The sequence below is a fragment of the Hirundo rustica genome, chromosome Z (genome assembly GCF_015227805.2).
Source record: "Hirundo rustica isolate bHirRus1 chromosome Z, bHirRus1.pri.v3, whole genome shotgun sequence".
Classification (NCBI taxonomy): domain Eukaryota; kingdom Metazoa; phylum Chordata; class Aves; order Passeriformes; family Hirundinidae; genus Hirundo; species Hirundo rustica.
Genome location: NC_053488.1, coordinates 6,901,984 through 6,929,466, shown reverse-complemented (window position 1 = coordinate 6,929,466; position 27,483 = coordinate 6,901,984). Strand labels below are relative to the sequence as shown.

Genomic DNA, 27,483 nt, shown 5'->3' with positions numbered 1-27,483 from the left:
ACATGGAATAGTTCAAAGTTTTGTCAGAGCAGGCTCACAATGGACATCAGGAAGCATTTCTTTACCAAGAAAATGGTCAAACACTAGAATGGGTTTCCTAGAGGAGTGGTCAATGTCCTCAGCCTGTCAGTGTTTCAGGGCATATGAACAATGCCCTAAATAACACGCTTTAACTTACTGGTACTGAAGTGGGCAGACAGTTGGACTATATGGCCATTGTCAGCAAGGCGGGCAGCAGCAGCAACCGAAATAAGTTTGGGAGTGAGCGTTAGATCAAGTTGTCCAGAGGTTTCTTGAGCTTAGGGACACCTGAGCAGCAGCCCAAAGCTCTATCAGGACCCAAAAGCTCTCACTAACCAGTCAGGTGTGGAGTGAGCATTACCAGGAGCAGTGTGGGAGATTTAACCGGCTTTAGGGAACATGAATGACAAGGACATGGTGCATCAAAAAGATGTGGTGCAGCAGTTTATGCAGAAGGGTGAACAGGGAGGGTGCTGCAAACTGCAGGTAGGTCCATGCCTCAGGTAAGTGCTAAATGCTCTAAGTCTCTGCCATAATGGTGGGCACTTGTCTCAGAGTCAAAACGAGTGTGTCTACTGAGACAGCCCCACAGAAGTCTGACTGATGTATCAACTGACGGAACTGGTAAGGAAAGAGATATGAGTACAGGTGGTAGCTTGCAATGGATGCACAGGTACTTCTCCTGGAGAAAAGGCTTGTACCTGCATGAAATGTGCATAGTTTGACAAACTGTTGCAGAAGGTGGACAAATTGCAACAGGCTGTGCAGTGTTAGAGGGACTGAAACAGAGATAAGAGAAATGGCTTCAGAACCATACACCTACAATGGACATCACTGAGTGTATGACACCTTGGATCCTGGTGACCCACATATACAGAGCTCAAATCCATCCTCTACCCTGCAACTTCCACACCAAAACAGATACTATGCTTTAAAGGCTTTAGATGTCCTTAGCAAGTCCAACAAGGAGCATCTGGACCAGCAGCTGTAACATAGCTGTTACTGCAAGAAATGCTGAGTAATTGCAGTGGGTGACTCTTTAGGGTCACTGAGACACCATCTACCAGCCTAACTGAGAGTCACAAGAGGAAATACTGCCTACCAGGGATTAAGATTCATGATGCTGCCAAGAGGGTAGCCCAATTTGTCAAAAGCATGGACCAGTACCTGCTATTACTTTCTCCTGTGGGTACAAATGATACCACAAGCCAAAAAATAGGCAGAATCAAGGAAGACTACAAAGCACTGGTAAGACAAGTGATAAACACTGGTGCTCAAGTTATCTTCCAGCCATCTTCCTGGTCACAGAAACAGGGACAGCCAGAAGCAGCCACACTGTGCAGATCAATGTCTGGCTTTCTGGTTGTCACCAAGGTTTTGGCTTTTGTAACAACGGGTTGAGCTTAAATGATTGTAGCCTGTTAGGGAGGAATGGGATCCATCTGTTTCAAAAAGGGCAAGAGAATCTTTGGCAGCATGCTGGCCAATTTGGTGAGATGGACTTGAGACTACAGGACTCAGGAGGTGGGGTCCAAGGTGGCTACGATCATTCTACTGCTTCCTTCTAGGGAGAGGGTCATGTCAACCAGTGCAGATGTTCCTTGGCTGCTTCTCAAGATGAGAATCACAGGGCTAATGACATCAAGGGTGTCCATGGTTCCAGTGACTCCTCTTACACTCCATCTAGGCAATCAGGATGCTTGATTACCTCTCTGTAGTGCCTGTACACAAACACACAGCAGCATGGGGAATAAACAAGAAGAACTGGAAACCTGTGAACAGTCACAAGGCCATCATGTCATTGCAGTTAGAGATATGGTAGGATAGCTCACGTGACTGGAATAATGTCATGCGCGGTTATGAATTTTTTAGAAAGGACAGATCAGAGAGGCGAGGTGGTGGAGTTGTTCTTCATGTGAGAAAGCAGCTGGATTATATCAAGCTCTGTTCAAGGGCAGACAAATGAGTTGATAGTTTATGGCTGAGAATTAAGGGACACGCTAATATGGGTGATACTGTTGTGAGTGCTTACTTAAAGGCCACCTGATCAGCAAGAGGAAGTTGATGAGGCTTTCTACAGGCAGCTGGCAGTAGCCTTATGTGCATAGGTCCTGGTTCTCCTGGGGACTTGTTTGAGGGACACCATGGCCCAGCACGCATGGTCCAGGAAATTCCTGAAGATCACTGAAGGTAATTTTTTGATGCATGCAGTAGAAGAGCCAATGAAGAAAGATGTCTTGCTGGATGACTGTCTTGGGGTGATTTTATTCCCTAACCATCTCCTTTATTCCCAGAAGTGATTGCTGTGGCTTTAAGATAAATCAGAGGGAGGGGCGGAGAGCCCTGGGCTCCTTTGTGGGTTTTGTTCAAAGCCTCTTTCCAGAGCATGTGGTTGTGGTGCGGACCAAGACATGACATTCTTGCTCTCACTACATTAGTTCTTGCTAGCTGAAGCACAAATTTTTGTTTTGTTCTGTTGTTTTTTTTTTTTTCCTTTCCCCTGGCCTGAAGGCCTCACCAAGAAGCCTTTCAGTGGCTTTTTGGTTTTTTTCTTGAACTGTTTCTGCTGTGCTTTTGGTCGGAGATCCACATCACTGAGACAGCAGACCAGCAGGGGGCTGCTCTGAGCCCAAGACCTTGGGAAAAAAGGCTGAGTCAACGAGAAAGGACACCAAAATCCACCAGTTTCACCCGCTGCAAGGAGGACACCAGTGCCAGAAGTTCAACAGACTCCCATCTGTTTTGCCCAAGTTGCTGTGTGAACTCCTTTTTTCCCTTCCCAAAGGGGCCAACTGCCATATTTTTCCTTTCAAGCCATACAGCCAGGAGGAGGTTGGGGGGTAAGGTTCTGAAATTTCAGTATCTAGCATTTATTAAATCTTTTCTTTTTTCTGTGCCTTGTGGGCACCATGCTTTGTTTACAATTTTTTTTTTCACTTTCATCTGCTGGTATTCATTTCTCATTGGCAAGAAGGCACTACTGAAGCCCTTCCCTTTAGAGAAAACTCATTACAGAGCATTTTCTCCTAAAACTTGTCTCTAAACTGAAGTAACGGTTCGGCTGAAGATGTGAAGGCTGAGGCCAGGCTTGGCTATAGCAACCATGGGATGGTGGAACTCAAGATCCTGTGCAGAGAAGTAAAGCAGCAATCAGGACTAGAACCCTAAACTTCCAGAGAGCTAACTTCACCCTCTTCCTTCTTGGCAGAATCTCATGGGTTAGGGCTCTAGAGGAGAAGGGCGTCCAGGAAAGCTGGTCAATATTTAATCATCTCTTCCTCAAGTCCAGCACATTCCCACGAACAAGAAACCAGGAAGAGGGGAGCAAGAGACTTGCATGAATAAGCACAGAGCTTCTGGTACATTTCAAATGCAAGGAAGACATTTATGGGATGAGGGAAAAGGAGCAGGTCACACGGGAGGACTATAGTAACATCATCAGAGTACGCAGCAATGTGACAAGAAAGGCCAAGGCCCACTTGCAATTAAGTAAATGATATCAAGGATAACAAGCAGGGCTTCTACAAGCACATTAGCAGAAAGAAAAAGGAAAAAAAAAAAAAAAAAGCAAAATGTGGTATCACTGCTGAATCAGAGAGGTGTCCTAATGAAGGAAGACAGAGAGAAGGCAGAATTACTGAATGCCTTCTTTCCTTCAGTGTTAACTGCTGAGGCCACCCCTCAGGAGGTGAGGCAAGGAGGACGGCTGGAAAAAAGACTTCCCCCAGTCATAAAGGGTTTGGTTAGAAATCAAGTGTGCAGACTTCTAATGCACATAAATCCACAGGCCCTGATGAGATGCACCCATAGGTGCTGAGGGAGCTGGCAGGGAGCTCCAGCATCTTTGAAAAATCATAGAAAACAGAAACAGGGCCTGAGGACTGAGGGAAAGCCAATGTTACTCCCATCTTCAAAACTGGCAAGAAGGATCCAGGAAACTACCGGCAGGTCAGCCTCACCTCCATCCCTGGAAAGGTGATGGAACAGAACATTCTGGAGGACATCACCAAGCATGTAGAAGAAAAGGAGGTCATCAGGAACAGTCAGCAGGGGCTCCCCAAGGGGAAATCATGCTTGACCAATCTGACAGCCCTCTGTGATGGCCAGGCAGGGTAGTAGATGAGGGGAGAGCAGTGGTTGTTGTCTGCCTCCACTTCAGCAAGGCTCTGGACACCATCTCCCATAACATCCTCATAGGTAAGCACAGGAAATGTGGTTTAGATGAACGGACAATGGAGTGGGCCAAGGACTGGCTGAATGGCAGAGCTCAGAGGGTCAGGATCAGGGCAGTAGAATCCAGTTGGATGTCAGTGGTGTTCCCCAGGGATCAACACTGGGTCCAGTCTCACACTACTTGTTTACCCCTGGTCTGAAGGGATCCAAGGTACCTCAGCAGGTTTGCTGATGATGCAAACTGGGGGAGTGGCTGATACACCTCAAGGCTCCGCTGCCTTTCATCTGGACCTTGGTAGGCTGGAGAGTTGGACAGAGAGACCCCTAATGAGGTTCAACAAGGGCAAGTGCAGGGTCCTGCACCTGGGGAGGAATAACCCCAAGCACCAGCACAGGCTGGGGCTACCCCACTGAAGGGCAGCTCTGCGGAGAAGGACCTGGGAGTCTTGGTGGATCTCAAGGTGACAGTGAGCCAGCAGTGTGCCCTTGTGGCCAGGAGGCCCAGTGGGGTTCTGGGCTGCACTGGGAAGAGTGTGGCCAGCAGGTCAGGGGAGCTGATCCTCCCCCTCTGCTGGGCCCTGGTGAGGCCACATCTGGAGTGCTGTGTCCAGTTCTGGGCTCCTCCGTACCAGAGAGACAAGGAGCTCCTGGAGAGTATCCAGCAAAGGGCCACAAAGATGATGAGGGGTCTGGAGCACCTCTCTTACAAGGAGAGACTGAGAGAGCTGGGCTTGTTTAGGGAAGAGAAGACTGAGAGTGGAGCCCATCAATGCATATAAGTATCTCAAAGGTGGGTACTGAGAGGATGATGCCAGACTTTTCTGTGGCGCCCAGACACTGGATAAGAAGCAATGGCAATAAACTAAAACACAAGAAATTTCCTGGAACAACGTCTTTACATTGAGGGTGGCAGAGCACTGGAACGGGCTTTGTGGAGTGTCCCTCTCTGGAGACCTTCAAAACCCACCTGGATGCATTCCTGTTCCTGTATCACCTGCTCCAGGTGACCCTGCCTTAGATGAGATTATCTCCAGAGTCCCCTTCCAACTGAAAATATTTTATTCTATTCTACAGAATTCCCTGACAACTTGAATTATTAAGGTATTACACAATTTGGAATTTTAACACTGCATATTGAAAAAAAGACCAGCAGGTGTGAAAATAAAACAAAACTAACTAGTAGATAAATATGAAATGACCAGATAAAGTCAACCTCACACACAGTGGTTTGCTTTGCTGGGTTTTGGGGTTGTTTTGAACTTCAGTCTGAAGTTCTTCCTTTTGGAAAAGAATACTCCCACAGATCTATTTGTAGCAAAGCATCTTCAGTTAAGAGGATGTAAATCTTCTCACACTTGTGAAATTGCTGTAAAAAACTATTTATTTTGCACAGCACAGAGTTTGTGGTGTACAAAAAAACTAATAAAATATTAATAATAGAATAGACCTGTCTGCTATTTGTGTAGAATATTATGTTTGTAACACAGCAAAGAAATGAAATGTTTCAAAGCAGAAAAGTTCTCCTACAGCTACAAATACTGACAGATGAGTAATCAAAGAGATGTTACTTTAGAAAGCTAGCTTTACTTCATCTCAAAATACTCCATTTCTATTCAGTAGTATTACTCAGATACTAATCTAGAATAAAAATCAATGATAATAATAGATGGAAGAAAAAAACATGCTACAGAGGTAACATTTAAATTTTTTTCACTGAAAATCTTAAAGGAAAACTCAGTTTATTCACTGTATGCATCTTCTCAAGGGAGATAAACTTCCTTCTCCTGAAGACATTACAAAAATCTCTCTTCAATCTGCTTCGCAATGTCACTGTAAAATGAAAAGTTTCTAAGAAAAAGTGACATTTCTGAAATTTAAAATATATTTTTTCATGCATACCCCCTTGCTGATTGAGACTCTGCATTTCCCTTTCTCTGCGATCTAGTTCAGCTGCTTTTCTTTCCAGTTCTTCTTGACGCTTTAGCAGTTCTGCCTGGGCCAAGGCATGCTCCTGAACAAAACAATTATCATCAGATATTGACAGGAAGTATGAATATGGCATAAATACTCCAAATTTTTTCACAATAATTAAGTATCTCCATTTACGAAGACCAACCCAATATAGCACAAATTCACAGATCACCAATTACTTAAAGACAGAATTAATTTTGATTAGGAAAGCAATGTTTATTTACAAAATACATTATTCCAGAAGCATATTTAAATAATTATTATTAAAAGGAGCCTAGTGTCTAAAAGTTGCAGACAAACCTTTGCTATTTGTGTGTAGGAAGATGGTTCTTCTGTTGGTTTCATTATTGCTGGCTGAGTACTGGGTACATTAGGCATTTTCACATTTCCTGGAGGAGGCTAAGAAAACAATAGAGAATTATAGGGAAACATTTTCCTATTCCAATAAACATCTTTTCATTATATCTGTAAGAATCAATTTAGATGTTTTAAAGGAAGCGCTACTGATATAAATTGAAAACTTGATATTCTGCTTGTAATATTTACAATCTTCAGAAAAAATACATCAACTGAGTTCTGTGGTGCAGTTTTATCTTGCACTACTTTCAATTAACACACAAAGACTTTTAAAAATGCAGTAAAAGTAAATGGATTTTAATTTTGCTCAGACATGGATATTAAAACAGCCAGTTACTGTTTCAGAGTTGCAGCATTTAAGAGTCATCTATTCATACTCTGAAACAGAATGTAATTTATTAATAATGTCTTCCAGAGCCTTCTACTTAACAAAGGCTTATATCACCTGGCTAACTAGAGAAGTAATGTACCATATGAAACTTTTGAATTCAAGATCCATCATCTATTCCTTGACTATTTCACCAATTTTGTCTAGGTATCACTCCAGAATTTCAGCTAGGTTGATAAATGTGTTAAGAATATAATCCCAGCAAAACTTGCATTTCAGCCATTGTATTCAGAGGATACAGACTGTTGCTGAAATATAGTAGTATTTCTTTCATTAAGTAGAGAAAAAAAGTACATGTTTTTGATACTACTGTGTTTGCATACTTACTTAGCTTCATAATGCGTACACATGGAAATGAAGTTGTAGTAATCAAAATTACCTTAAATGCTGGAAGTTCAATATGGCTTTAACGTGTTTTTCCAGGTTACTATTCAAAGATTACAACAATGCACAATAGGCAGGTATTATAAATCATCTATGATAGATGGAAGAACCCAGTGAAGATCATCATGATCATAGAGCATTTCAAGTTGAAAGAGACCTATAAGTATCATGGAGTCCAACTCCCAGCTTAAGCTGGTTAAGCAGGACTTTCCCCTCATGGACCAGTTCCGGCTCTGACTAATGACTGCATTGTCTCTCACGTGCTTTTGTCACTCACGGAATAATCTTCTCCATAATTTTACCAGGAACTGGAGTGAAACTTGTTGGCCTGTAATTATCAAAGTCTTCCTTCTTAGTCCTCATGAAAACTGGGACATTTGCCAGCTTCCAGTCAACTGATACCTTTCCAGACTCCCAAAACCATTGAAAAATAACATGGAGAAGACCCACAAATGTGATCAGCCAGCTCTTTCAGTACACTGGGATGAATTCCACCAGGCCCCATTGAATTATGTGCATTCAGCTGGAGCAGTGAATCTTGAACAACTTCAGAGTTTACAGAGCACTCAAGTCACAGGACTATAGGGGTCCCTGAGCCCATCAGTGCTGTTACAGATAGAGGTAAAAAAGACATTAAACATCTCTGCTCTGTCTACATCCCTAGCTGTGAGTAATGGACTAATATTATCTCAGAACATCCTTTCGCTGTTGACCTTTTTAAAAGGCCATATTGCTGTCTATCAAAGTGCTGTCCAGCTTGGATGCTCATCAAGCTTTAACCACACAAATCTCGTCCCTGCAGCAGCAAACAGCATCACTGCAGTCCTCCTGTGTCATATGTCCTTGCTTTCAATGTCCAAACACTTCCCACTTTTATTTAAGCGCTAGAAAAAGATCCCTGCTCAGCCAAGTTGGCCTTCTGCCTCACTTCCTTGAATTACAATACTTTGAAATTGCCTGCTCCTGAGCTCTTTAAAGATAGCTCTTTAAAAAATTACCACCATGCTTTTCAAACTCAGTTTGCTAAGACTTCCTGTCAAATTAAAGTACTTGTTTTTATAACCCTCATCAAAGCTGAGAAGCAAGAAGAATACCACAGCTACTTACAATGAAGCAAACAGAAGTATTCAAATGCCTTGGAAAATAATTTAGCTCCCAAAATAATGCTCAACAAAACACCCGACAAAACATAGCTGCACAGTTTGGGATTTTCCTAGAAGTGAGAAGCACTGAAGTAGTATCAGAACACCCTCAAGCTCTAGCAATGTGCTCAAAACCTGGGCTGCATCCCAAGAAGCTTAACCCAGAAGCAGCCCATGTCAGGGGAAGCAATTCTGCCCCCTCCTCTCTGTTCTTGTGATATCCCAACTGGATTACTGCATCCAGCTCTGGGGCCCTCAGTCTAAGACCGTGGACATACTGAGTTCAGAGGAAGGACACCAAGGTGATCAGAGGAATGGGGCACCTCTCCTGTGAGAGGAGAGAGAGCTGGGTTTGTTCAGCCTGGAGAAGAGAAGGCTCTGGGGAGACGCGACAGCACCTTCCAGTACCTGAAAGACAGCTTGAGCTGGGTGCCTCCTGCTCAGCACTCCTGAGAAAGACCCTAGAACAAAGAAGTCTCTGGACTTCACAACTTAGGAACTCATTCTCCACATGCACCCTGCATATGTCTTTTAGTCCCATATGATTTTTAATGTGGGGTCTACTAGTTCTTTATAGAATTCTTTATGTGTAGCTGTTTTTTTCTGGACAGATTGCAGCTTCAGTTGACAGTTGCAGCTTCTTAATCTTTCAGTCTGCACTTGCCTTAGAGGCTCCCTTCACAAAATTAAGTAACAGGTAAAGAACAGCTCAACTTCCCAAGTGGGAAGTTGTAGTTTGAAGCCTAAGGTTCCTGCAACAGTCAGTTTAAAAATAATCAGAATACAGTTTAAAAAAATCATCTAACTAAACTTGTTTTCAACAGCTGACTGGAGATAGGTGTTCAAAAGAAGTTCTCTCTTGAACTGATTTCCACATACAGATGAAGTTTATTTATTGGGGACAGGTTAACGCTTCCAGAAGAAGCCAGGAGTGGATGATCGGTTTGGTTTCTTAATAGACTTCTGTGTTTTTCTGCTCTGTTTAGATACAAGATGGAAGGATAGGGTGCTACCCAGGAATTTGCTGGGGGGAAAAAAAAAAAAAATCCACTGAAATACTTCTCAAAACAACAACAGAAAATTCAATTCCACTAATGATTTTTTCCCAATTTTTTAATGCAGCAATTTGAAATTAGTTGCTATATGCATTATTATATAGAGGCATATATGGGGATATAGGGTTGTCTACATACACAGAGTCCTCAGAGAATTCTGAAAGTCAGAAGCAGGAAGAGATTAAAAGCTTTCTTTAACACAATTTCATTAAATGATGAAGCAGAAACACTAATTGCAAAACTAATTTCACTGCTGATCTTCAGAAACATGACAAAAGATACAACGTAATCTCCATGGTGACTGCTGGAGCTGGAGACAAAACCACTGAAGATCAGCCAAGGGTATTTAATCATGACATTTACATCATTCCCTAATATTTTCTTTTTTTATTTAATGATCAAAAAGTAAGACATATTTTGAAACCTGATAAACATAGAGAAAAAAAAAGAAACCTAATAGAACTCTCGATTTCTCCTGTTAGATACTAAGGTGGTGACACATGCAGCCTAAAATCTCCCGTGCCTACTTGCTCCTCTCCATGTCTTACATGTTACCTTCCTGCCTGAAGGTGAAAGATGAAAAAAAAGTCAAGGCACAGAAATACCAGAAGTAAGTAAACAAAATGAGGAATACCTAGAAAAAGTAGGTTTTACTTTTTTTCCCCCCTGTCCCATCCTGTATGCAAAAAAGACTGGCAGGAAGCAGCTAACCTGACAAAGGCAGCACAACTGAGATAATGCAACCAATATTAGAATTCAGTTTGAAATCATTTTCTCACAGAATAAACATCCATTGACATCCAGTCTGGATTTGAAATGGAGAAATATTTTTGCACTGTAGCATACTTCATTTAACCTCCATTTGGAGAGACTGGGGAAAGAATCACTAACACCAGGCTGGAAGGACTCCTCAAGGACTATCCAATCCAACCTTTCTTAGCAAAAGCACAGTCTAAACAGGATGGCCCACCACTCATGGAACGCTGCAGAATCCAACACTTCCCTGGGGAAATCAGTCTAGGCAAGTTATTGATCAGGTTGTTCTCACTGTGAAACATTTTCCTCTTTGTGTTTAATGGAATGTCCCCAGCAGTAATTTTTACCCATCACCTCTCATCTTTCACATGTGACTTCCTGTAAAAATGGAGTCTCCATTTTCTCTGTAGACACCTTTTGGAGACTGGAACATGGAATTAAGGTCTTCCCTAAGACTTCATTTCTCAAATCTGAAAAAACACAGTTTCTTTAGTTGTTCCTCACATGGCAGGCTTCCTAGGCCCTTGACTGTCTTTGTGGCGCTTCTCTGAATCCTCTCCAGCCAGTCCACATCTTTTTTGTACAGCAAGGATCAAAACTGGATGCTGTGTTAATTCTAGAGACTGCAAGATACCATCTTGCTACAACACTACAGATCTGGAAATTAACTCTCACCAAAACTTCTTGGATGCTTTTGCTCTGAGCAGCACACAAAACACAGAGTGATTTCTATCCCTATCTGATGGACATCAGACAGGAATACTGACAGACACTTGGCTATTTCCCCAAGTCTAAAATTCACAAACCCTGCTTCTACCTCTGTTCATCCAGTCTATCAAGGCATTCACTTCCACTGTCTCTTCCATTACTCCTGTTGCACGTATTTCTTCGTACACACATAGTATGCTCTCCTCTTGCACACAAAGCTGTTAGGGAAAGAGAGCGCTTTGAATTGTGAGTATATCCTCAGGTACCCAGGTACATTCCTTCAAATGCATGTAATTACAGAATAAATACTCCTATGTTCAGCATCCACAAGATAGAGAGGAAGGGGTGTAATACATAAAGGGTGATTATTACTGCGCTCTCAGCTTTATTTTTTCAGTCTTGCTCTTGTCAAGAACACCTGTGGAAGTTCTTTACCTCTGCAGAGAAGTGTTCATTCAGTGGACAGTTTTTATTAATTTGTAAACATGCCATAGATTATTAACTGAATCACAGTGCAATATAGATCTGACCATTGACTTAGACTTCCTCCATCCTCCCAGCTTTTTGAGTGACATCTCTATCGAACAATTAGAATTTTTTATCCAAGCACATCTGACTGTTCAAAGCCAGATAATCTTTGCCACATGCTTCTGTTGTCCTTTCCCCACAAAGCTGCATGTTAAAATAAGTACAGAAGTTTAAAAAAAAAGTCACTGTAGCAAGAGATTACTTTTTTAAAAAATATCTACTTCCTTTATGACTTATGGTCAATACAAAGAAATTGTGAAAGTCTTCAAGCTTCACAAAACTAAATCTGACTAATTCTTAATATTGTGACCAAGGAGTAAATAATCTTAGAGACTTACTTAACATGGTTGGTAGCTGTAAATATTATGTCTTAAACAACTGATCTAAGGCATACCCAAACCCAAGCTTTCTCCACACAGAATTTTAAAATGGTATGAAACCTTGCTCAAATTATAACCAGTGGCAGTTGTAAAGGATCCATCTGGTCATGAAGGCTGCATCCAGCTCTTAAGTAGGTTTTGGCAGAGATGGATAACAATACCCAACTGTGGAGGTGCGCAGTTTGTTTTAATTGTTTAATGTGAATTTATACATGTTTTATGCAATGGTTCGTTCCTTGTACCCCCCTACTTCTGTTATGGTTCAGACTTGTTTATCACAAAGTGCCCACAGTTCGTTTTCTGTCAATCATCCCTTCCCCCTGTTCCCAGGTTGTCAATCCCCTCTCTCTCCCCTTGGGCACCCTGTCTATCACTCCAGGACCCTTCCCTGGCTTCTGGAAAGCTCCAGGGAGGGCATCGAGTGATAGGCTGGGGCCCTGGAAATCCCCTCCCAGCGTTTTGTGGCTGGTCCCCTGTTCTGTGGTTTACACCCCTGGTTACACCCTCAGTTTCTGTAATTGGCTGACCGGTTGTCGCCACCCCTGTTTCCACCCCTCCTTATAAGCTGCTGCACACCTGCTCTCGGTGCTCTTCTGGGCAGCAGGACAGAGAGTACAGAGCTCCGTGCTCCCTCTCCCCCAATAAACCAACATTGTATCCTGTCCAGAGGAGTCAGCCTTTTATTCGGTTGCCATGGTTGCTGTACCATCACTGTGCCCGTGGCTGGTGTGGGGGATCCAAGTCCCCACTGGGAGGAGGTGGCTTGCCCTGCCTGCCGCCCCGACCATTCCACGTTGCCGCAGTGGGAACCCGCTGAGCTAGCCTGCGGCTGCGCTGGTCAGCGCACATAGGACACTGCGACACCCAAGGGCTGATCTGAGCAATGTACGCACCCAACCATAGTGCTAATAAAGATTTGACTCAAGCCAAGTTTGGAAGAAACTAACTTCTGTAATCAGTATGTAAGTATGACCATAAATCCATCACACAGCCCAGGGCCCCTTGAGCTCTCTCACATAACAATGGGCTGCACACCAGAACCTCCCTTTGAGTAGAGACACATCTCAGAGTTACTCCTTGAGGCAGAGAAATTCCTTGTCACAACAGATTCTCAGTAATTGACACTAAGCTTTGAAATCCCAGCTAAGTGATAGAAATGTACACATATGATGTGATGATTGCACACATACAGTCCTTTAGATGTGCATCATTAACAAAATCTGGGACTAGGTCTGGATCCACACATACCAAAACACCCTTCAGGAGGGAGTCCAGAATGTAATGGGGGCCTTTCCAAACCTCATGACTAAACAGGAGGGCCTTCTTGACAGCTTTTTCTGACCAAGTCCTCTAGCAGCAATCAAATGAACCTCATCATGGAACCTTGTTACACCACTTTCCTACCAAACTTTGCATTTGCAATGCAACTTTGTTAAAATGGCCTGTATCAATTAACATAAGCTCCTTCTCTCTCACAAGTGAATTCTGTTGCTCCATGCATGGCATTGCAAATATTCAAATATTAGCACTCCCTAACAGCACTACCAGATTTGACATTAAAAGATAAGACTGCATTTTAAAAATACATAAATTATATTGACAGACAATAACCAGCCACACATTTTGATAATCTTGCACAAGATCTTCGCTATCAAAAGCAACCACTGAAAAATGTGGCTACAGTATAAATTTACTCTTGTATTCCTCCCAACGGAAAAGAAGCACAAAGTATATGGAAACTCTATAATTAGAGGTGTGAAACAACTGTTTCTTTGACATACATTTTTCCTTTCACTACTGCACCACTATTCAAAGCCTGTGGACTGTTATTTAAACACAGTGTTTTCCTTATTCTGAGCAGTATTTTCATTAAGTGAAACAAAAATCAAAAGCAAAACCCTGGATAAGTGTGCCACACTCATAAACCTCAAAGCTAGTGAAATGCAGAAAACCAGAATACAGACTATCAGAAGCCCGTGACAGGAAAAAAAATCAGTTCTGTTTTGGTCCTCTTTCAGAGGGCCAGTCCTCCTTAACAAGTCAAAGCTCTCTGAAACCAGCCTTGCCAACACATCCTCCAAATACTTAATGGAACTGTCTATTCTTACACATCTTCCACCACCTGTAGCTAGTCCATCATACATTCTACAGCATCAGACCCAATTCTGAAAATAAAACCTCACAAATCAAAGATTAACAGCATGATTAAGAAATAAATGTGCTTACTGTTCTTGAATCAGAGAACGGATTGTACTCATCAAGCCCCGGAGGAACATTCCTTGTCACTTGTGTAACAGAAGGATCCTAGAAGAGGAAACAGTAGTGTAAATCCGTGCACGCGCATATAATCAAAAAGTTAATACTCACATCATTATATGATATAAAAGTCAGATTTTCTTTCAAAGTAAAAAAGATTTGTTTTCACTAAAGAAGTCTGTGAACATTCACCTCTTTATCTCAAAACTAACATCACTTCTTTCTGAGCTTCTTATAAACCTAGATTTTATATATATCTATACTGTTATCACAGTATTAACAGAAACCCCATCTGTCATATATTTGATTTATAAGGAAAAGAGCTCTGATCAGAGAAGGGAAAAAACCTCTATCCTGCTATGTTGACAAGGGGTGGACTCCATGCCTTGCCTATACACTTGAAAAGCACAAGAGAAGAAAAGAGTTTTCTGTAACCCTTGGACTTCCCTACCCAGAAGTACATCCAACCTCATTAAGAACAGAGAAAGCATTTCATAAAAATGAAGCTGAAGAAACAGTGTCCCATAATGCCAAAAGCACTTCTGACTCAGCTTCTACCTGAACTAGTAAAACTAAGGAAAAAGGTTTCATTTTTTCTACCTCAATAAATTGTGCAGCAAGAAAGACTGCTCAAGATTTAGCTTGAGAAAATGATTTCAGGAATGAAACATTCCTCTGTGCTACAGACAAGCAGGCTTTGTTCTGCAGAAGAATAAAAGTGCCCATTACAATGAACCACACCAACTTAGTCTGAAAAAACCTGTACTTATTCCATGTGACACCTGGTTCTACCACATTGTTTCTGTGCCTTAAAATTGTTGAATTTTCAGAATAAAGCAATGGATAAAAGGTAAGGTTTCTTGAAAACTAGTAAATCCATTTATTCAATACTGTTGGTTACATTTATATTTACAAAAATGTACAAATGTACAATATTTTATACATACACCAAACACAAAAAAGAGCTATATACATACTATTTACTTGTAACTGTTATGTTTAGATGTAGATATTTTCTCATTTCCAACAGTCTAGTTCAACGTTAGAAAACAAACTGGAGTTGACAAAGATGGAGAAGAAAATAAATATATATTTATATATATTTACATTCATATTCCTTTTAAAGACAGATTTAAAACCTTTACACGCCACGCAACGAATAACAAGAAGGGTCTCTACAGGTTTATTAAGCAGAAAAGGAAGGTCAAAGAAGTTCATACGCAATAATGCAGCTGGTAACAATGGAAAACTGGTAACAATGAAGGAAGAGAAGGCTGAGGTATTCAACATTTTTGTCACAGTCTTCACAGGCAGCCTCTTCCCACACCTCTGAAGTGGATGGATGACAGGAGAACTGGGAGAATAAAGTACTAGCCACTCTAAAAGATCAGGTTCACGACCACCCAAGGAACTGGAGTTTACCTAAATCTGATGGACCTGACAAGATGCATCCCAGAGTCCTGAGGGAATTGGCTGATGTAGTTGTCAAGCCTCTCTCCATGACATTTGAAAAGTCACTGCACTCAGGGAAAGTCCCAGGTGACTGGAAAAGGGGAAACATGGTAGCCATTTCTAAGAAAAGTGGACCCTGGGAACTATTGACCTGTCTGCCCCATTCCTGCGCCTGGGAAATGATGGAACAGATCCTCCTAAAGGCTGTGCTAAGGCACATGGAGGTGCAGGTGACTGAGGACATCAATGACAAGTGTCTCTCAAGGATCTGCATTGGGAGCAGCGTTATTTAATATCCTCACTAATGACATAGACAAACTGAGTGCATTCTCAGCAAATCTGCAAATGACCCCAAGCTGAGTGGCACAGCTGACACACCCGAGGGTGGGCATGCCATCCAGAGGGACCTGGACAAGCTCTAGGAGAGGGCACATGGGAATCTCAGGAGGTTTAACAAGACCAAGTGCTGCTGCTGCTGCCCCTGGGTCGGAGCAACCCTGGTATCAACAGAGGCCGGGCATGGAGAGATCAGAGCAGCCCTGCCCAGGAGGCCCTGGGGGTGCTGCAGGGTGAGAGCTGGACATGACCCAGCCATGGGCACTCCCAGCCCAGAGAGCCAAACGTGTCCTGGGCTGCATCCAGAGCAGTGTGGGCAGCAGGGCCAGGGAGGGGATTCTGCCCCTCTGCTCTGCTCTGCTGAGACCCCACCTGCAGAGCTGCATCAGCTCTGGGCTCCCAGCACAGGGAGGACATGGACCTGCTGGAGTGAGTCCAGAGGAGGGACACCAAGATGATCAGAGGACTGGAGCACCTCTCCTGAAAAGACAGGCTGAAAGAATTGGGGTTTGTTTAGCCTGGAAAAGGCTTACGGATGACCTAATTGTGGCCTTCCAGTACCTGAAGGGAACGTACAAGAAAGACGGAGAGAGACTTTTTACAAGAGCAAGCAGTGACAGGAATAGGCACATAGATTCAAACTGAAAGGGAGTAGGTTTACATTACAAAGGAATTCTTTACTGTGAGGATGGTGAGACACTGGAACGGTTGCTCAGGAAGATGTGGATACCCCATCCCTAGAAGTGTTCAAGGCCAGGCTGGATGGAGCTCTGGGCAACCTGGTCTAGTGGAAGGTGTCCCTGCCCGTGGAGTCCTGTTTTGAGAAGGCTGAAATCTGATCTCCTCACTTGACCTAAACCCTAATACTCCTCCCCTAAAATACCTGATAAAAACCATGACCCTGCCCCTTCTCGCCCTCTTTGTCTTCACCTCTCCTCGTCCTCACCCCTACCCAGGCCCGGGGCAGGGGCGGGTGGTTGTAACCTCCCTGGACACGATGGTCACTGCTGCCACACGATGCAACGCCTGCCTACGGCATGGAGGCATGGAAATAGACGGTCTTTAAGGTCCCTTCCAACCCAAGCTGTTCTATGATTCTATTACATATATATATTTTAAAAAAAAACAAACCAGTAAGTGACTTATCTACACTTAAGTAAATACAGAAATTATTAAGCCAAATAAAGTAAAAGTCAATTTTAAATGCAGAATCTGCTTTCTTAGAATCAGCATCTGTTATGGCCTTAGCTTAATCTTTATAGCAGGAGCTTTATCTGCAGATGTAGGAAGAGGACTTTCTTAATGGCTGCAGTCAACTTACTTACACCTAGAAAAAAAAACAGGGCAGAACACCTATCAGTTCTAAAATCCCAAGGGACAGAGCAAATGAGAACAAGTCTGTTTTTTCCAATAGCTTTACTCAGAAAACTGTTCGTAGGAGGCAATTTTAAAAAATTGCTATGAAAAAGCTTAAGAAAAAACATTGCCTCTAAAATGAAAAAATTATATGTTGTATATTTTAAACAAATTCATGTACATAAGCATACTTAAAACACCCTCTGGTCACAAACCACTTTTCATTAAAGCATGTATTTAGTTGCAAAGCAGTATTTCAATGGACACTGAACAAGAATCACCTTTTCTAAAGAAGTGTACAAAACAAGGTGAAGTTCAATTCAACTATCAGATTTCTTACATTTGACGCATCTTTAGTTAATTGTTTCAAAATAGCCACGGTGGTGAGTCTCCCTCACAAGCTTGCCACCGTTACCAGACTAGACTCAAAAACAATGTTACAACTAAAATATCATCAGGTCTGGCATAAACTGGGAAACTAATTAATTGTTACCATGTTCTTTGCTAGAATGGCTATCACAAAATACTGTGCAGATGAATAACAAAAAAGAGGAAAACATGATGCAGTGAGTATATTTTTTGTCAAAATTCAATCAGAAATTACTTGAAATGTTGAACAGAAAAGTACATTAAAAATATGGGAATAATTAAATATAACATTTTAATTACACATTGGTTTACTAGACTCATCGGTACAAGATCAAAAAAGATGATGTTAAAACAAAGTTAATATAAACAAGACAATTTCATAATTCAATATACAGAACAGTAAAAAGCTGTATACAGCTGAAAACTTTTATCTTATTGTGGTATGTCTACTATAGCCAGCAGCAAAGCCCCCAGACTAGTTGGCTCACTCACTGCTCTCTGCAGTGGGATACGGGAGAACCAAGGAAAAAGCAAATAAAATTTGCGGTTGTCCAGAAAAAGACAGTTTAAAGGTGGGAGGGGAGAGGGGAAGGTAGAGGCAAAAAAAAAGACAATAAAACCCCTCAAATCATGCAAAGGCAATTGCTCCCACAATACACACACACCCCCATTCAGCTTCTGAGCAATGGTTGCTCGCAAGAGCTCTCCCCACTACTACCGCCACCTCCAGCGTCGCTGCCAAGCACAATGCTACGCAGCATCCAAGATCCCCCTGGTCAGCTGGGTCAGTGGCTCTGCCCATGTCCCCTCCCAGCCTCCTGCCCAAGTCTATTCCCTGAGGGGAAGCAAGAGTGTGCCACAAAGGTGGTCTTGGTGCTGTGCAAGCACTGCACAGCAACGTGCAAGCACATCAGTGCCTTTCCAGCACTGTCTTGGTCACAAACCTGAAACACAGACCAAGGGACTGCTCTGAAAAAGATTAACTCCATCCTAGTCAGACCTAGTACACTCACTGCAGTCTTTACATGTTAATGTCAACTAGCAGAGCATAGAACACTTTGTTCACGCTTTCAGTATGATAGCCGTTTCAAAAATGCTCTCATGTAACTCCCTGTCACAGAAAAATGTTCAATTTGTGATTGTGATGCAATTGTGATGCAATTTGTGATCACTAACCATCAGCCACACAGTGAAACGGTAGGTCTAATTACTATTGCTTTAATAGCACTTAGGATTTTAGGTTGAATTAGCTGCTTAAAAAGTATATTTCAACACTGAACTTGTGTTTGAAGAGTGCACTACTAACCAAGTGTGCCTGCAGACCATAAATTCAGTTATTTGAATAACTACAGTATCAGACCCATGAGATACCCACTGAACAGCAGCCATATCAAAAGAGCAGAATGGCAGTCAAGTCAAATTCAGAAGAGCAACCTATATTCAGAAATACAACATACAAACAAAAATAAATATCTGATGAAAGAAAGCCTTTTTTCCTAGTGTTTTAGAGAAGATCAGGGTCAAAAACTCCTCAGATCTCTTTGTACATCTACTGTGACGTTCCAACACTGACAAATGAAAGAAAACATATGCTGAGACAACCAGACGTACTAGAGCAAGTTTTAGCACTCAAAAATAAGTTCAACACATATATATACAGTGATTAGAGCAAGAAGCCCTTTATCAGAAGTCCATTCCCATTTTGAATTAACAACTGCTACACTGCCAAATATTGCTATTGTTTGCTAAAGTAGCAGCAGCTCTAAGAAACCTGAATGACCCAGAGGACATTCAAAAATAGCTCTATTCAAGTATAGTTTCATTGCCCAGTAAACAAAGAAAATTACATTTGTATTGAAATACTCAAATTGAACTCCACCACTGCAAGCAGCATTCAAATTCTGCATGCAGAAAACTTGAATGACACAGTCTGGACTTCAACAGAAGTTTGTGACACAGAAGGACTCAAGAAAAAATAAACCAGTCATTGCAGGAAAAGTGGAATGTTACAGCTGAAGGAGGCAAGTACCAGCCTGGAAATTCATCTCTCTCCTATAACTCATTCACTGCTAGAACTGTCCTCAGCTCTTCACAGTCAGGGTGCCCAGCTTTAGGTGGTATTCTAATTGCTCTGAACACCTACAGCGCATCAAATGACTGATACCAACAGGAGCTACACTTCATATTTCAAAACACTACTTACAATATTTCTGAAGAGATTAGACCTAACGTCCCACAAAACACAAAGGATTGTTTTGAATCATTTACCTTACACTCACTGCATCTCATTTTAAAAACTGAGCAAATGCCAACTCATCTAAGCACAGTGATGAAAACTGTGAAGCACTCATATTCACTGCTGCAGAATAAAAAAACCCTCTTGAATCTAGAAATTGTTCAGGGTTCGAATAATGAATATAGACTATAAATGTTGTGCAGGGTGACACACTCAGAAGAAGTTGCATTTAAATTAATGACATCAAATTTCTGTGCTGCATGACATGCATATTCTACTGGTTAAAAAGAGTAAAAACTAATATTCCACAGAAATAAGTAAATCTATGCTGTAATAATTTATTTTCCATATCTGATATTCCACCCAGCCTTATCTCACCCAAACTCCTGCCAGTTCAAACCCAGAGCTTCTGATCCTTTTATTAGTCATACAATCACAGAATTAAAAACAGACTATTTTTCATAGCCAGCTATTGTAGCTATTGGTGCATTTAAGTCATGCAGTCATTTCAAATGACATTTTCAAGATCTGAATTCGTTTAGGAGACTGAAGTTTTAAGAAAGTAGTACAAATTAATTTAGCCATTTTCCATTTAAATCTTTTCTTTTATATGATTGTTGCAGTCTCTCTCCTGTAACATCAATCACAAAAGGAAACATTAATACACTTCTTTTAATGCCAACAAGACAAGTACAAGCAGCAACCTATTTTTTACGCCAAGTATGGAAAAGTCAGAAAAACACCCCAACAAACAGTAACAAAAACTGACAAAACAAACACAGAAAAAACAACACCTTTATATTTCATACTGGCAAGAGTGCCTATAAAACTATTAAAAACATCTTCTGTGCCAAGTTGACAAATTATGTTCACATCACTCAGATACAGATAAAATTAACTGAATTTCCAGTTATCACAGAGGGCGTACAAACACAATTAACTACAAACAAGAATGTTTAAAACAGAGCAGAACAATCTACACGAGCCTTTACAGCTTTTTAAAAAACAAAATTGAAGGGAATAGACCTCTGTTGTCTAGGAGACCAAAACTAGTCATCAGCTACCAGTTTCACTAAGACAGAAGACACAACCAAATTAAAGACTGAAGAAGTAAATACATCTGTAATGACGGTTATTGGAATTATTGTTCACTGGATATGGGTCCAGAATTGTTCCACCACCAGTAAAATACATAATTTAGCAATAATCTGAAAAATGCCATCAGTTAAGCTTACATTGTTGTGATTTTGATTTAAGTGAAGGGAATGGAGTGAACTAGAAATGAGCCCCTCCAAACTGTCATTCATGTTGATGAAAATCTTTTCACTTTGAGGGATACCTACTCTTCTACCAAAAAGACAAAAGCATTTCCTGCACAGAACATTTTCTCAGTTTAGTCCTGAGGATTAGCAGGGAAATAAAAGGAGTATTTTATTGCAGAGGTCAGGAAATGGGGTTTATAAACACTAAACACTGATTTGGATAGAGATTATAAAGCTTTTACAGCACATCAGCAACCGAAAACAATTTCAAATAAAAATCATTTAAGATACACAGAACCTAAAAAATGGAAAGTAAGATTTCAGTAAGAAATCATCCTGAAGTTTTGTGGATTTTGATTTTGGGGGTGGGAAGAGGTTATAGTAATAGTAACAGTTGTACTTCCGGCTGTCTCTGAAGTACTCCCTAAGATAACACCACCAGGTCAGAAAATTAAGCAAAAATACAACACAAAATGCCTGTTGGTCTGATTTTTGTGATTTCTTGACCAACGAGAAAATTATCCATCACACTGCTCATAAACAGGTTCTGGAGTGTTTCTCAGTCCCATAAGACTACTGGATTAAGCCTCTGAAATTGCAACTCATACATGTTGAATGAACATTGGGTAAAAAATTCTGGACTAAAAATAATAACAATACCCAAGTGGCCACATAATAGTTCTTCCATAATTCCAAGTCTTTCAAGTTTAACATATTGATCACTTATCAGTCATTTACCCAACCCACGCCTGAAATTATGTTCACGTAGCCTCCTTTCCCACTCTGCCTGAACACAATTATTAAATAGGATACTGCAAAAGTAGCCCACTGGGATTTCTTATATTTGTCTTTTGAATGCTGCTTGTTATATGTCACATTCATCATATGAAAGCAGAGCTGTGAAAGGTTCTGAGCAACTGAGCTAGGCAAAGTCCCCACCTCTGAAACGTAAAAGAACTTCAGAGACCGACAAGGCCAAATTTGTCCTAAAGTTTGCAACAGACTCATCTTGCAATGGAGTACTGGATGCCTAACAAAGTATCACCTCCATCTCATAGCTGTTCTTAAATCACACTCCTCTCCCAGCTCTGATACGCGCGTGTTCCTCTTTATAACACTGAATCTCAGAATACAGTGCAATAGTAACACCAGGCAATATGTGCTAACACTTCAGTGAAAATGTAGAGGGAAAAACACAGCTATAAGATATTGAATAACTATTAAAACTCCCCACATTTTTAATAGATTACAGTGCAGTTACAGCACTGGTGAAGTGTACTCTTGAAAGACAACTTCCATGTAGGACAGCTAAAGGACAATCCGCTACCATGATGTTCAGCATTAAATTATGCAATATTTAGGGGTAGTCATAATTTTTGAAGACATGAAGGGAAACCAGATAGTAAAAGTAAGAAAAAAATACCTGTATTTTATGTCCTTTACTAACTTTAGAACAGACAACTTAAATCAGTATATTTTATAGTCAGATACAGGAATTAAAACTCAGTCATGCATATATGCATGCAACAAAACTGCTCTGTTCTAAAGCTGCACAAACATTTTAGGTATTAAGGGTCCCAATTCTTAAAAAAAAAAATCACGATTTCTCTTTCTTCCTGTAAGTTTCTATCACTTCAGCTTCACTTCAGCAACAACAGAATAAATTCTGCTGCCACAGAAGGCAGCAGTCATTTGCCCAACCGCTTTCAGCATCAAACCTCTAGGTTGTATTTCCCATCAAACCAGACAGGAGATTAATTTGTGCTCATGTGAGTTAAGATTAAGTGTAATATCCAACTTATAACTGGAATTACTTCTAGCACATCAAGTAATCCTGTGACCTCAGTGGGAGCAATTCAGAGCCATTTTTGGGTATCACAGAGTATCTCAGCCATCCAAACAGGAATGTCAGGCATGACAAAAGGATGCAAGATCTGTGTCTTTCTGGAGCAACAACTCAGAGGTAAGCACAGTCTGGATCCCTAATCTGACTCAAAGAAACTACTCAAATACTTAACATTACATACATTTGAGGTCTGCTCTGACTGTGCCCTCCCACACTAAATCTGATCAGGAAAAAAGAAAACTCTTCCTATCACATAGTGACTTGGCTTTTCCCTGAAGGTCACCATTCACACTTGAACAGAAGTGTATCTTAGTTTTCAAGTTTATCATCATTTCTATGGTGTCAAATACATGTATCTGCTCAGAGCTAAACACATCAGATGAACTGACCCAACAGAATTCGTTGCCTAACTCAGTGTTTATAGTTCTCATTCTACAGCCACCAAATAATAACTGTTTCATATTGTTTGGATAATAAACAGTCAGTTTTCAAACCTTTTGCCATCTGTCAGCCAAGATCCAAAAGCCTAAGAAATTCATAGCTCTACTTTTAAAAAACTTCTCTGAGTAGTAGGACTGTTCACTTAGGGAAAAAAAAACCCCTAACAACCGACCAACAACAAAAACAAAACAAGAACAAACAAACAACACCCCCCCCGCCCCGAGAACCTACAATTTTTATTGTAGATGAACTGCTGATTGTTTCCGAGTAAATGATACTTACACTGAATTTTGAGACTGCTGTTTCAGAACCTTTGTAACTGTATCACCTTCCAAGACAGAAGACTACAACTATCACCTATCCTATGACATTTAAAAAAAAAAAGAACACAAGGAGACAGCTACATTAAAAATGTTCCTTTGTTTTGTCATACAAAATTTATCTTGTGCTGCTTCACTCTATTTAAGACAGACTGTCAGGACCTTGAGGATTCTCCAACTCCTCTTAAGTGGTCAGACCCCCAACCCTTACTAACACCCAGTCATCAGAGGACTCTTGGCTGATCCTGTTTACTTTCACTGGACGTGATCCTGACCCTGGCTTGGTTTCCTAACTTGGGCTCAGATCTGCCTCCTCTCTATAGATTTGCCTAGCCCTGAATGCAGTTACCACCACCACACCGGCTCTGCTCACCCTGTTTGGTGGGACTGCAGCACATGCAAGTGAGAGCTTTACAAAATGTGAATTCACACTCACAAGCTATGACTAGTGCTTCTTAGGAAATGAAATTAATAGATTTCATTACTAACCTGCTTCCATTCATGATACCTGAGGTTACACCAATGTGTACTTCTTCACACTACTGATACATCATATTATAAAAGGATTCTCAAATCTTCGTTTGTATGGTACATGAATGCATTTTCTTCTGCATAACTTCAACATTATCAAAAGCTTGTAAATGTTAGCATGTCACTTATCTGTTTGTTTCACTACCCTCTGTCTTTCAAAAAAACCCCTATTTTGGCTTTGATGGTATAGCATTCAGAGGACATTTATTTGGAGAGGAAAACCATGACTTACAGCATATCCGAGTCTGGATTCAGTTCCAGTTTGTTGTTTTTCTTAAAGCAACAAAGAATGAAAAAATGCAAATGTTAGGTAGCCACTTGTCTCAAAATCCACAGAACTTCATGATCAAGCCAGGTAAACTAATTTCAGTTTTTCCAGAAGGTAATTTATTTTTAGACTTCCGAAAGTATTAACTACCCAAAACACTGAGCATGTTTTACCATTATCTTTCCAGAGAACATTTTTATTTGATTCAACATCAAGCAAGAAGCTCTGCTCTCATCTTTTCTTTAAAAGGCAAAAGAACAGTCACAGGAAACCTCCCATGTAGATCACAGACAGCTAGTAAAACCAAAATGTTTAAGAAAAAAAAAAGGTCCTATCTTTAGACCTTGGCAACTACTCTTCCACCTGATGCCTTCCCATCCCTTCTCTGCCACACTACTTTGTGATTTTACATTAGCAAAGGAAGCAGCTTCAAAAACAAGGAAAACAACTAATCACATCATAGATAAAAATATCAAGCAAAGACAAAAATATGAGTACATCACTACCCAGTACACTGTCTAAACCTACAGTGTTTATACAATACGACTTAGGCTGTCAGGGTCCATCTGGAAATACTGGTTCTGCGTGTAAAGTACTTTAAAACACATAGACAAAACTTAAATACACACATGCATTACTACCCGCTAATTTCAAAGCTGTTCTGCCAACGAGATGGCCATCAAGCTTTAGCTTATATATGAGGCCTTTTGCCCCTTCAAGTTAAATGCACGGGTAAGTAAAGGTATGCAAGATTCTTTCACGGGCAGTAGAATGTCATGGAAGCTAGCAAAGACTAGCTAGAAAAGGAAGAGAAAAAAGCCTCTGAAAAAGTACACAGCTTTCCTGAACCATCTTCTACAAATGAAATCCAAATAGAGAGCTTTAAGTTACAGAGAAGCTGTTAAAGAGTACTCTTATCATGATGCACTGCAGAGGAGAAGCAGAACATGGATTCTGCCCAACAGTTACAACAGAAGTCTTTCCCTAAAGAGAAACTGGAATAAGCTTTTGAACTTTAAGCAGTATCTTCATACTGGAAATGTAGTTCAGGTGCGTGCCTCGTTTAGGTCTCACAACACTACACAGGACCAGTTACACAGCCTGCTTAGCACTGCAGAGGCAGCTATTTTGCATCTAATACCCCTTACTGCCGTGGAGTTTGCCCGGATGTTATTTGATTAACTACCACAAGAAAGATGGAAGTAAAAGGAAAAGCATCATGTATTTCTGTTGCTGAAGTCACATCCTAGAATGACAACTTTTCAGTGCTTGGTACCAAAAAGAACAGTACTCACTGACACTGGTACCAGCCCACACTACTGTTGGCAGCAGATTCAACACCAGGAATTGTGTTCACCTGGAAGGTCACTGCACTGCATACTACAAGTGAAAACAGATCTCAGCCTAAGGAATTCTAGCCCAATGAATACTACTGCCTACGTTTTATGACCATAAAAACAAAACTAATGATTCAGACTGACTCTAATGAACAAATATTAGGAACATTATGCTTCCAGCATCTATGTGGACAGAAGGATGCTTGGCTTGAAATGTGCCAGCTCAATTTTTAAAAAGCTTAATTATTCCAGCTAATATTCTAAACTAGCTGCCATATACTATCTGTGTGCTTTAAAGTGCCTGCAAAAAGTACAGCAATTTTATCAAAGTAGGTAGCTTCTGAAGTTAGTTGAACTGGATTCAAATAACAAAGAAAAAAACAGCAGAGGAAGAATCCAGGGAGATCAGTTCGTTTTGACAGCTGAAGCCAGTGAGTGAAGAAAGAATTTACAGCAGTATGACAAGTCAACAGTGCAAAACCTACAAGCTTTCTAGCACATCACAACAAAGCAGTTTGAGATGCAGCACAGAACTCATGCCCAGCCATTGGTACCCTGATAACTTCAGACATAAGGTAAGGGAACAACTAAGCTTGAAGGGGGTGGGAGTAGGCTAGAGAAGAAGAAGGTAGATTAATTCATTAAGTTTAACTATTTGGCTCAATGAGATGACCAAAAAAAAAAAAAAAAAAGACTTTAGTAATGTTACCCCTAGCACAAAGCTAGGGTCAAAATAAAAATAAAAAATAAATTTAAAAAATAAAACCCCCCAAACTTTTCGGTTTTTTCCATCGAAATATCGCATCTGAAATACGACCTGTGTTATTTTAGCTACAGAAGGAAACACGGACTCCTGAAGTTGTGAAACGCTGCTTATCCTCCGCAGCCTGCCCCCACCCCCACTCCGGGCCTCCGCAGCCCGCTGAGGGCAGAGACCCCGGCCCGCAGCTCCCACGGGGCCCTTCCCACCTTCCTTCCTTCCTTCCTTATTCCCTTCCCCCTTTCCTTCCTTCCTTGCTTGCTTCCTCTCGCGCGAAGCCCGAGGCTCGGCGATACCCGACACCGAGGAAACGCCAGGAGCCCCTCACCTTGAAGGGGTTGTTGAGGTCCGGGTCGGCGAAGGGATTGCTGTCGAAGTCCGACATGGCGGGGGCAGGCGGGCGCTGCGGTCCCCGGGCGGCGGATCTGCCCCTGCGGCGGCGCGCCCACGGTGCCTGAGGCGGGTGTCCCCCCCGGCGCTGTCACAGCCGCTGTCACAGCCCCTGTCACAGCCCCGCGGCCCGGGCCGAGCCCGCCCCGCCGCACCGACCAGCCACGGACCGCCCAAAATGGCCGCCCCGGAAGTGAAGTTGTGGGTGGGATGGTCCTGGGAGGGAGAAAGGGATGAAGGCGGAGCGGATGCCCCCGGGGCGGGCGGGAGCTGGGCTCGTATCTGAGCCGGGCCGCTCCCGGGGCGTAGGCGAGGCGGGGCGAGAGGAGCGAGGGGTGGGAGAAGAGCCCGTTCCCGGGCCGGCTGAGGGTTGGGCATAAGCTGACGGTGGGAGGGTTTGCAGTGTAGGGGCCGTCCTCGTGTTTGCGCTGCTCCTGTGGGGCAGTGGGGGCCGTATCCC

General features: G+C 41.7%; 1 protein-coding gene across 1 annotated transcript in view; it reads right to left on the bottom strand.

Moving 5' to 3' along the window:
* Positions 1-27,201, bottom strand: part of SCAMP1 (secretory carrier membrane protein 1) — a 44,254-nt gene extending 17,053 nt beyond the window's left edge. The window contains exons 1-4 of the mRNA XM_040090575.2: positions 26,962-27,201; positions 14,090-14,167; positions 6,466-6,564; positions 6,094-6,205 (exon numbers count right to left, since the gene is read on the bottom strand). Coding sequence (XP_039946509.1) covers positions 6,094-6,205; positions 6,466-6,564; positions 14,090-14,167; positions 26,962-27,018 — 346 coding nt within the window. The 5' untranslated portion in view covers positions 27,019-27,201. The remainder of the gene's footprint in view (positions 1-6,093; positions 6,206-6,465; positions 6,565-14,089; positions 14,168-26,961) is intronic.
* Between the last annotated feature and the right edge of the window lie 282 nt (positions 27,202-27,483).